This window comes from Centroberyx gerrardi, chromosome 13, assembly GCF_048128805.1.
Source record: "Centroberyx gerrardi isolate f3 chromosome 13, fCenGer3.hap1.cur.20231027, whole genome shotgun sequence".
Taxonomy (NCBI): Eukaryota; Metazoa; Chordata; class Actinopteri; order Beryciformes; family Berycidae; genus Centroberyx; species Centroberyx gerrardi.
This window is the reverse complement of record NC_136009.1, coordinates 16768518-16780651: the sequence shown is the minus strand read 5'-3', so window position 1 is coordinate 16780651 and position 12134 is coordinate 16768518. Positions and strand designations below refer to the sequence as shown.

The window sequence follows — 12134 nt, the reverse complement described above, 5'->3', positions numbered from 1 at the left end:
ATCAGATAAGGTCAGACTTTTACTGTCCTATAGCAAAAAATGACCGTAATATATCTGTGGGGGTTTGATAGGGTTTTGAGGGTTTTGATCAATACCAGTGACTCAACGGTTACTTTCCATCTGTACTCCATTTAGGAACAAAAACTCCCCCCTCCCTCCCCCTCCCACCTACTGCTCAATGACGTGGGACAAAGCTACTGAACATGCAGCGTTGCAAAACATTTTGTTCTCAAGCAAAAGCCCAAAAAAGCAAATGACAAAATGGTATGATCATTACAGTATTTTTCATCGTGCTCTATTACCTCTTCACTAGTAGTTTCTGTTGGATCTCTGCTAGCTTACTCGTCTCTATTGTGAATATGTGACTTTATTGTTTATGTCAAGTACAGGAGACTGCAAGTTGTGCCAGAGAGCTGTTGGCGTTGTTGCAATTCCTTGGCTGCTGATGGAGGTCGTTAAAAATCATTACTTCATGCCTCTTTAAATGTCTCTTTTTATTCTATTGTTACTTACTATTACATTGCCCAATGAAGAGTGTGACTTGTTGCTTCTCTGTTTTAGCATCTTTTATACTGTTAAACCTGCTATACTTGCCAGTGTGTGTATGTGTGTGTGTTGTTTATCTGTGTTTATGTGTGTACATATGTACATTTGGGCAATTTTTATGTTTATGTGTGCAGTTTATTCCATTAAGTGCTATTTCTTAGTAACTCATACTAAAGTCAAATAAAGACTACACACACACACACGCAGTGCGTGCGCACACACACACACACAGACACACACACACACACACACACACACACACACACACAGAGCAGATATATCCCTCAGAGCTCGTCCCACTCCAATTTTGATAAGAAGACAGACAGGTGAATAGTGATTTACCATGGTGTGGCACCTGTGGTATGTTTTTTTAATTGAGACACGCTGACTGGGCATCTAATTTAACCCTGTCAGAATGAAAGGCAAGAAGAAGAAGAAGAACACACTACTGTAAATCCTGTAGCTGAATGGAAGACTTTAGGTGTCTGGCCCATGGGAGGAAAAACATCGGATATTGAATAATTGATTCCAAAGTTAAATCAGGGGATGGCATAAAAGGCAGCGGTCTAAATCATTTACTAGAGTTTTGACTTGTTGTGAAGGAGGAACAACTCTCTGCACTTGTCCTCTTCTCACATAGCTTACCAATGGATCACAATAATACTAATGATACTACAACGATGACAACTACAGCTATACTGCTAATAATAAGGAGAAGAAGAATAACAACATAGCACTCCTCTTAAGAAAGTTACAAATGTCCTGTGAGCAAGAGAAATACATTAACAAATAATCAGTTGCTAAATGATCAAGGGAAGACGCAATACTCCACTTAGTTCTCCATTAAGGCCCACTCAGCAGAACGGATGGACAATGCAAACACATACAAAATACATGCATCAAATTTACAGTATAGGCTTAAAAGTTGACTCAACAGTGGACTCATCCACTGTTAAGTACACCATCAAATTGAAGGAAAAAGGACAACTGATTCTGCCAGCTCACTACTTAACCATAATGATCTGTAAAAAATAAGAATAACAGTATGACTATAGAAAACAAGAGCAAGAAGTTATCAGTTCAATTTAAGTTAAATATCAGTTAAATTCAGGTTAATACAAAGTCTTAAACGATGTGTTTGCTACTTTGATTTCCTCCGGCAGCTTGTTATAAAGTTTAGACATTAAAATTAAAATAGATGTAGGAATTTGGTCTCCTAATTAGTCACAATGTGTCTGGAGTTGGACTTTCCATCTCCCAACACCATAAACTCAGCTGGACCAGGGAAGAGCGAGAGATGCTGAAGCACAATCGTCATTCTGTTTTCTGTCCTGTTTTCTGTCCTGAGTTGCTCATAATCAGATGGGAACTCTGTGGGAGGATTTCATGAGTGCTTGGCTAGTTGTTAGTCAGCGATGGCACTTTTCCTCAGTGATTTAGTAAAATGTGTTGAACTGTTTGAGCTGCTCTATAACAGGCTCCGCAAGCTATATAGTTTAACGTGAGAGGACGCTTGATTTGTACCCATCTTTAATTCACAGTTTTCCTATCGGAGCTGACCTCTTATCAATGTCCACAGCTACGATATCTTATTTAAAGCACATTTTGTTTTGTTTTTGGTCTTTTCGCCCTGGACTAATCTTTAGTCTTTAGTCTTTTTGTTTTCCAAACCGGACAAAGACAACCTGGATAGACAGAGACAGACAAGATGCCCTACTATCCATGAACCAAAACCCAGCTGGCATGAATTCTTAATCTCACTCATGAATGCCCATGATTTATTGATGGTGTTCCAGGGGAAAAGTTTACCCTCATGTCCAAAGGCTAGTGCTTCACTCTCAAGTTTGACCCTTCTCAGACAGCGACTACATTACATTTGGGCGATAGATCATGTGTCGAGTGTCCGGTGTCTTTAGGCTAGACTGCAGCGGGTGAAGTTTGCTGTCATTTCAAACGCCTATGTTCCGTTGTGTCAAATTTAAGAGAGCCTCGTGTTCTCAGTCCCGAGTTAATTTCGTAAACCCCAGGCATATTATTTGTTTCCCATACAGCAGTCAGCAGTAATATTAGCCCCCATCCCAATGTACGCCACCCCCATCTTCACTGCAAATCTGACTCAAATGACTCTCTTGGTTCCCTTGGAAACCAGGTGCTCAGAGATCAGGAAAGATCCATTTCACACTTCAGCAGCGAGCAGAGAGACAAAGAGATGGTTAGACAAAGAGAAAGTGGGAGGGAGAGAGAATTAGAAAGAGAGAGAAAGAGAGAGAAGAGAGAGAGAGAGATGGGGGGAAAGGAGAGAGAGGAGATAAAGGAGGCTTGACCTTAAAACATGCCTCATTCTTATAGCCCCTTTGTCTCGAAATAGAATGAAAATAGCAACAAATGGATTTAAAAAAAACTGTTGTTGTCTCCCATGGGAATTTCTAGCCTTTAGTGTAGTCAGTAGACTGGTATAGAGCAATAGGGAAATGCACAGGGTTTGTTTTGATGTGGTGTCTGAGGAGAACAGGGTGAAAATGGCTGCAGTCCTCATTTATTGATGCAGCTTTTATTGTTATCAGCCGTAAGGCATGCATGCCTGCTCTTCACACAGACTAACACAAAGAGATGGCTTAATGCAGACAGCCGGCAATATCTCGCCTTGTCAGGAAATGCTGTCAAAGGTCGAGATTTCCTTTTGCACAGAGACACTTTTGCCTTGTTGAGAGCTCTTTGAAAAGATCAGCTAAGGCTGCATAGAGTTTGCAATATAGTTTGACAAGCAAAACGTCAGGGAAATCAACTGGTCCGTCAGAAGCAGGATTCGGTCTGGCTCTTTCGGGTTTCATTTGAGTAATGCTAACTAGGGAGGAGTTGGTCATTTTCATTTATTTTATGTGAGTGAATACAGCCCAAGTTTGGAGCTCCCTATTCATTTCAGGTGGAGTAGGTGGGTGAGAGGAATCACAATTCATGCTGGTCCATGACTGCAGGGATAAGGCAATCAGAAGAAAGACACTTTAATAACAGAGGATTATATGAGAGAGAACATTGCTATTTTTAAATATACGGTTCCACCTCTGTATTTTCGTCCCTGGAAGTTTTTCTCAACTTTTCTGTATAATTTAGAATTCCTTGATACAACATGTGGGCTGGTGGTTGTAGCTTTAATAAGAGAGACAGTAATGAAATAATGAAATAGATAAATAGATAAAAAGAAACAAGCTTCTACTACTTGGTATATGATGAATGTAGTGCACATTGATAGGGACAGGATAGGTACTTGGCAGAAGCTAGTTGTACATTTCACACCTGTAGTTGTATAACGTAACCAGTAGTTGTATAAAGTAACCAGTAGTCGTGTAATGTAACCAGTAGTCGTATAAAGTAACCAGTAGTCGTGTAATGTAACCAGTAGCACTCACCACTGCATTGGATGTATTGAATGACATGGATGGGGTGTTTCTTCTTTAAAAGATTAATCATTCCCTGCTTCCTAAGAGCATCAACATGGCAGCTTTGTTTTCAAGCTCAATACTTAGACAACTTCGCACTTTAGCAGCTGCAAAAAAATTGAACTGCAATACCCATAAATCATGTGATGTGATGTTAGGAAATGGCTCACAACACGCAAATGTTTACCAGCCCAGCCTGTCTGTAATCACTCTGTTTCAAAGGATACCAAAGGGAGGAGGGAGGCAAATGATGTAACATTGGTGAGTCCAGCTCTCTGCTCACTACTGTTTAGGAGACAGTTTGTATTTCACTCTTAAGGTTCGATTTGTCAATCCCTGTGGGTGGAGAAGTGTTCCTACCCGAGCTTAGAATTGAATTTGTGCAAATAAAACAAATCTACTGGGTCTCAATTAGGATGGGATGCTCTTTTCTATTGCAGCCTAAGTTTGAGATTTAAATTGATAAGACGAGTGTATTTTTACATAAAAACCATAAAGACCAGTAGTTTTAAGGCTCTACATACAGTAAACAAACCTCCTGATGTGGTCTGCATACTGACAATAGGCTTGAATTTGATCTTTGTTGCTGCTGAGGCGTTGCATTGTTGTACTCCAATAGATGGAGCAGAGAGGTGGTAATTGAGTGGGTGGTTCAAATAGCAGTGACAGCTGGCAGGTGACAGAGTCGACCACCACCGCTCACCCACCACTAACAGGAACTACATCAAACAACTCTGCAGAAATCAGATCTTTATCAAGTCGGTATTTTGTGTATCTAGATGTACTGACAGTGGATGCTCATGATTATCCATTTTAATTGGACGGCACCTCCTCCTTTAATGATTTTACGGTGAAAAGACCAGCGTCCAGCAGTATTTGATTTTGTCCATTTGATTTGATTTGTGGAAGGCTCCCTGACCTCTGATTGAATAACTGGGTGTCTATTTACAGAAATGCCAAGCATGGGAGCGAAGCTATTGGTGCTCGTCGTCATCCTACATTTCCACAGCCTGAATTAGCCCACAGGGCCTATGGGACATGTATTTAAAATTCAAAAAGTAGGCTGTTTCTGAAATCATTTTTACTTTCTGCGTCTTGTACTCCAGACTTCAGCTTAGTCGAGCAGTACAATGAGTACATCCAATATGTCATGGGAGGAGAGATGACTGGAACCGAATATCTACACACGTGCTTCCTAGACTGGCATCAAATGGCCAGCAATATTCTGCTGAGAGATGCTTTCTTGTGTTATGTGGCGTAGAGCCAGCTGTCACATTTATAGATCATTACCTCTTAGTCAGGTTCAAGCTGCAGTGAACTGGATACCTTTACTGGAGGCTGCATTTAAATCCCCCATGTAATATTAAAGACCGTCTTACAAGGTGCAGTGTAAGGAAACAATGCCTTTTTTGCTGTCACTTTGCTGTTATTGCCCTTACTAAATGACTTGCTATTTTCAATGCGGATATAAAACGTGTAAGCAGACAAATACATGCAGATATAAGGCTTTTATCTACATGTCTGTCATAGCAACGCATTGTTCTATTCCTGGCTTGGTCAGAGGTCTGCAGTGATAGTTGATATCAAAGACAGAACCTCAACAGCATGTCTTTACTATTAGGATGAGATAACACAGGGAGATTAATATCCCATGCATACAGTATACAACTTATCTCCAAAATCCTGTTTATATGAAGGAGATAGCTCCGCAGCAATAAATCCGCTTATTGATGTGGCTGCTGTTTTTCTATGTGTACTCACTGGCTTCAGTATTGATTTGCTTAGCTGTAAGATAAAGTGTGCAGATACAGTGGGTGCACTTCCAGTGTACATACACACACACACACAGACATACACACACAAACGCATAAACACCTAAATAAAAAGTAACTTGTAATTTAAGGATTTAAAGTACTTAAGGATACAAAAGGCATTGTCTCTGCCACACAGTCCAGCTATCTATTTCACTCAGTCACACACACACACACACACACACACACACACACACACACACATGCACACACACAGGCCATAAGTCACAGTCAGTCAGGAAGGTGAACAGCTCCAGCCACCCGTATCAGTACAGAGCCGTTGATTACCTTGTTACCAATTAGACCGGGTCTCTATCTGCTTTCAGTGGCTCGTTGTATACAGCCAAAGCTCAGCGGAGTGTCCACGAGTTAATGAGGTGTGTGTGTGTGTGTGTGTGAGTGTGTGTGTATGTGTGTGTTGGCGAAGGCCATTAATCAGACACCAGTGACACCTGACAGAATTTTTTCTTTGAATTTTTATTTTTAACCTTTGTCTGCTTCCAAAGCCTTGACAGTATGACACGGACAGAGTGTGTGCGTGTGTGTGTGTGTGTGTGCGCGCGCGTGTGCCAGACCCATCAGTGAAAATTTCCCCACTTCTAGATCAAAACAGTTTAATATCCAACTCAGCTTTGAGTGCCTTGCAGTCCTTGGAGGTTACCTGCTTGCTGCCTGCTGCACTTCCATAGTTGAATGTTTTGTATTGCCTGTGGATTTTGCAGTATATGTGTTTCGAATAGCGCTGATTAGCCATCTACCATCTGCTGGGCTGTGCGAGTGGAGCAGCTCATTATTCTGCCCGCTCTGTGCCTGTTGTCTCTGCATGGAAGCCATCCCTCCACTCTAGCTATCAGGCGGAGCTGCAGGGACTCTTAGTATGTGAACAGCGGGGAGCAGCCGGAGGATGCAGTGTTATTGCGCAAGCGGCTGGGTAGTTGTCTGCATCTGTCTGACAGAGAATGAGCTGTCCTCTGGCCAATTTCTCTCTGTCAACGCTCCGACTGTGACAGTACAAAATACATCTGTCTGATATATGAAGAGTTCATTTCTAAAACGCTGCTTATCCATTTGGGAGTAGCAATCATTGCCTGAAGGTCATCATTCAATATCGCTAAAAATATACTGGAGCCAGTCTGCAAGAGCGATGTCATTTTGTCATTTACCTTTTACCCTTTAAAAGGTTCCGTGATTTGTTTTCATTTTGTGTTATCATTTGGTTGATTATGTGGCATTTTTTTCATATTTTATTTTGCCACAACATGTGTGTGTGTGTGTGTGTGTATGTGTGTGTGCACGCCTGTGTGTCCGTGTGTTTGTGCGTCAGTGTAACACAACTGCTCCTGTTGTTGTCAGGACCTGGTGGGCAGCGTCCCGTCCCAGAGGAATTGGAAGGGAATCGCCATCGCCCTGCTGGTCATCCTCGTCATCTGCTCCCTGATTGTCACCTCCGTCATCCTGCTGACCCCTCGTACGTACAGAACACACACACATGTACACACACACACACACACACACACACACACACACACCTGTTTGGCTGTTTTTTAAACCCCTTTCGCAGACGGACTGGACTTTAAATTGTGGTTTAACACATCATTTTACACACCTCAAATGAAAACATCTTTTTTGTCCTCTTTGTAGTGGCACAGTCAGGGGGTCAAGGTTTTACAGATGCCATGGTTTTTCTAGTTGGAGATTGCATATTGGTTTTTCACAGAGCCGAGGTCATCCTCTCACTAGGTAATGGGCCTTTTAATGTGTAATGCCATTCAGGCCTGTTTAATGGAGATGATTATGCAGTAATAGCTGCAGCCATTTGTCAAATTGGCACAGCATCAGAGATACCATTTGCCTAGCGTTGGAAATTAGCTTTCTCCCCTCGCTCGCAGATTCTTACCACACAGGAAAATTTCACAGGCGCGTTTTTAAGTCTATAAACACATGAACAATATCTCAAACATGGTATTTACGCACCCAGGCCTCTCCTGCTCAGTCACACTGAAGCCCGCTGAAGAATCTGTCAACTTACTGACACGTACAGTAAGACTGTGCTGTCAACCATCCTGACAACCTGTGTCTAACAGTTGTTTCCTGAGTAAAGGTGTGCGGTGGCAGACAGTTAAAGGGCGCACACACCGGCTCTGTCTCTTTCCTCACATCCACACGAGCTCAAGTCTGTTCCCCTGTTGTCTGCTCCACCTGCAGTTCAGCTGTCACCTTCAGATCTCATTTTGAGTTTGGGGAGAGAGGGAGTTCTCCCCCGCTGCTGAAAAAGGAAGCAGGCAGATGTGAACCGATGCTCTCAGATCAATAGAGCACCACCGTGGGTCCGTTCCTTGTTTGTACCCCGTTCTAAATTGCTGTTCCTATGAGTGGGGAATAGTTCTTGGAAGTTCTATCTCCGGGGAAAGGAAAGAGCACATTATAGTGAGATGGTGACAGTCTCTGGTACGAGGCTGTCGCCCTCTGAGCAAAGCAACATGCTGAAAAAAACAAAAGTCTTAAGATTTTTTCCATTTATTTTCTCTCCGAAACTAGAAAACTCACTTGCTTGAAATGACATTAAATCTCGCAAGACTTGAAATCATAACTGTTACCTTGAACCTCTCCAAATTTATTTGACTAGATCACCCTGACATTTAAAGTTTATTATGGACCATTATACATCATATTTATTTAATTTTCTTCTGGTGATGTGCTTGACAGGTGAAGATGACAGTCTAGCCCTCAAGAAGAAAGTGACTGTAGAGGATGTCATGGGTCCAGACCTTCGCACCCATGACCCAGATGCCAAATGGCTCAGTGGTAAGTGAACAGTCTGCCTTTGGCATTTAGCATCTGTCTCTCATGTCAAACCACAAAAAACATCTAGACACATAACCACAGGCACCATCATTGTCCATTACTTGGAATATGCTGTCACAGTTACAAGACATACTATGGTGGTTTACTTGGATTGTATATAATCTTTATCACAATTCTATTGGGATTAATATGCTAGAGCCATGATTACCGTCTCACAAAAGAGAGACAGACAGTATGCAGCATTATGTAGATGCACACAAACTCAACTCTAATCCAGTTTAAGCATGAATTGTTCCTGTCTCTACAGCAAAACAAGATGAAATATGCACCAAGTTTCCAGCTTGTATCTTGCATTTAATGTAGTGCACTCTACAAATTCATTATATTGTATGCTAAGCATATGGTGAGGTGGTCCAGATTGAGCAGATGTACAACTGGTTTTCTGTGGCCTCTATAACCTTGACAAGGTAACAAGTAGAAAGCTGCAGGCAGGGCTCATGAATGTTGGATCAGCTGACTCAGTGCCCTCTGGTGTTAGACAGGAAAACTACTTGAAAAGTTTTTCAGACCCTGCATGAATAACTGAATCAGTGCTACTTGATTCAATGATAGTAGGCCTTTATTGTGTGGTACAACAACTGAAATTGTGGTACCCAATACAATAGTTTGTATAACACCCACAGCATACTGTGTTGGTGGGGAGTTTTTTTTTTTCCAGTAACATGTTCCTACTTGGTCATATAATTTGTAAACATTTGTAAACAATATTTCTTGTCATTGGTATTCTGATGATACACAGCTGCTCATCTGAAAATAGAAAATATACTATACTAAAGATTATCCAGGAGACATTAAATGTTGGATGTTTGAAAACTCTCTTCAGCTTAATGATGAAAAATGTGTGGTTGTTATATTTAGCCCAACAAATGCATTTTTCAAAATTCATGATAATCTTGCCAACCAGGCAACTAATATTGAACAGGATGCCAGAAATGTCATTCTGGTCTGAATCATGAGAATCAAATCTTAAGAGTTGTTCAGTCTAGTTTCTATAAAAGTGAGTAATTTCTGTCTTCTTGGACTTGAAGGTCATTCATGCCTTTGCTTTATCTTGGATTGACAATTTTGTAATTCTCTGTATTCTTGACTCAACTCAATTTGTTTCGAACTTAGCAACTAGGCTTTTAACTGTAACTAAGAGGAAAGATCATATAACTCCCATTTCAGCTACCTTACATTAGCTTCCATTTTCATTTTTAATAGTTTTAATAATTACTTTTGAAGCAATAAACGCTTTGGTTCCAGCTTATATCATGGAACTTTTAACTCTTTAGATACAAAAGTGTAGTCTTAGATCTGCAAACAAATCTGTTTTGACTGTTCCAAGGTCTAGATCGAAGACTTAGAGGTGATCAATAATTTGTGATCAGGTCCCTAAACTTTGGAACAACGTATCTATTACAATATCAGCTAACTCTGATTCTTTAAGATAAAACTGACGACTGTTGATATGTTTGTATTATTCTTGTTACTGTATTTTACAGCACTTTGTAACTTTTTTATGAAAAGTGCTATACATATATACTTATTATTACGATTATCAATTATGATTGTCAATTGTGAAGAGTTTTTACTATTGCTTGTGTTTAAAGACAGCCAAAACATTTCTGCAAAGAAATGCTGGCAAACTTGAACAAAAGGCCAAAGGGCATTCCCAAAACCAGATGGTTCAGCATAATTAACCTCATGAGTACAAGATTGTTATTTATCGCCCCCCCGCCATAGGCGGACTCACACATTCACAAATACACAGAAAACACACACACACGTGTTGACATGCACGTATGCACGCATGACACGCGCACGTATGTATGCACATTCGCTCACTGTCACTGTCACACTTCCTATTTGTGTGCCTCATTTTATGACCTTACATCTGTCCTTTCGTTCTACTGTTCTCTTGATGATTTACATTACCGGCTTATTAACATATAATTAGTTAAATTCCTGTGCTGCTGCGTCCTTCATCCACAACCGTGATGAGAATTTCCTCGGCACTTGACGAAACCCTGGCTATCAATTGTGTGACATTGCATCTTGTCAGAGTTAAGTTAATGCAATCAACTCCCATTTGGTGCTAATGACCTTCTGATAAGGAGTCCAATGGGACAACCTTACACTTCAGTAGTCCTCATCAATATTTTGTGGGCTTCATTCACAGCAGTGTGTAATTGATCCCTGTTACTCTTTGATCACCGCTTGCCTCGGCAGTCTTTGGACTCACCTCTGCGTCTCTCACTCAGATCCAAAGGAAAGACAATCGACCTTCACACTGATCTCTAAAAAAAGAACTTCTGGTGTCTGTCTGACACATAGCTTGATTTTTTTTTTTTTCCAGAATAATGTATAGCATATTACATTGTTCAACTGCGAAAACAAGGTATCAATTATGCATATCTGGGGCTAAACCTGCTTATAAAAATCTACTTTGGCTATATAGGACACAAAAGGACCAACCTCGGCATGTGACTCCTTGTGACAGAACATATTCCCCGCTCACATCTTCTCATGAAATTGATTTGGCTTGATCACAATATCCTGGACTGAGCCTGCGCTAGCAATGTCAACTCTTGTTAGTGTCCCTCGTCACTCAAAATTGGCAATAAAAGTGGAATGGATTGGATTGTGCTGCTCTGCAAGCTGGAAAATTTCATTGTCACAAACAGGTGTCACGAAATTCATTTGGCCAAGTTGGCTTGGCCTGAGCCAGGCACTTACACAGTCTCAATTGTTTCTGTCCTTGCATTTGTATTACCATTTTTCATTTAGAATCTCCATGGTTGATCACAAAGCATTTCTTGAGTATTCTTGCATTCAGTGAAAAAAGAATAACTTGCTTTTTGAGACACTGCTGAGGAAATGGGTCATAAAGTTCAATGTGATGAGAAAAACACACTTGGAAGGCTTGTTTTTACGCTCCGGAGAGAATTTACCTCAAAACAGAAGCCTCAAATCATAGCAAAACATGTCCAACGGTATTAAATCCTGCACCTCGAGTTTCAGCACATTGCTCTTATTGCTATAGTAACCAGAGAAAGCTGTTCTGTCATGGTTTATTGGGAGCTTCTCTTAACAGAAGAGGCTCTCTGTACAGAACACAGGGTGACAGGGACAACAGCATTATATCAATAGGCAGAAACACTGTGTAGAGAGCCAGCCTGGACAGCACACACTCACAGCCGCTTCCATAGACCATCCTCCCACGGTGGCCACTTTGAACTAGCGTCAGTTTCGGGGTGGGAATCTTCATATAAGTGAAGACTTCAGATAGACCTAAAAGTTATCAGAATAACTAGCAATTAACTGCAATGACTGCTTGAATTTAGCAGGGAATTAGCTAGCTTACTAGCTAGTTAGCTACTAGCTAGCTATGTAGGCTAAAATGTGAACCTACTGTATATTGAAACCTATTGAACTCTTGAGATACATTTGTTTCTAATGCTTTTTCAGTGGGAAATCTGTGAAATGATAAATG

At 40.9% G+C, this 12134-nt stretch overlaps 1 protein-coding gene across 1 annotated transcript in view; it reads left to right on the top strand.

Moving 5' to 3' along the window:
* Nucleotides 1-12134, top strand: part of LOC139931544 (A-type potassium channel modulatory protein DPP6-like) — a 54056-nt gene that overhangs the window by 25654 nt on the left and 16268 nt on the right. Inside the window, exons 2-3 of the mRNA XM_078287659.1 lie at nt 7148-7262; nt 8501-8599. Coding sequence (XP_078143785.1) covers nt 7148-7262; nt 8501-8599 — 214 coding nt within the window. The remainder of the gene's footprint in view (nt 1-7147; nt 7263-8500; nt 8600-12134) is intronic.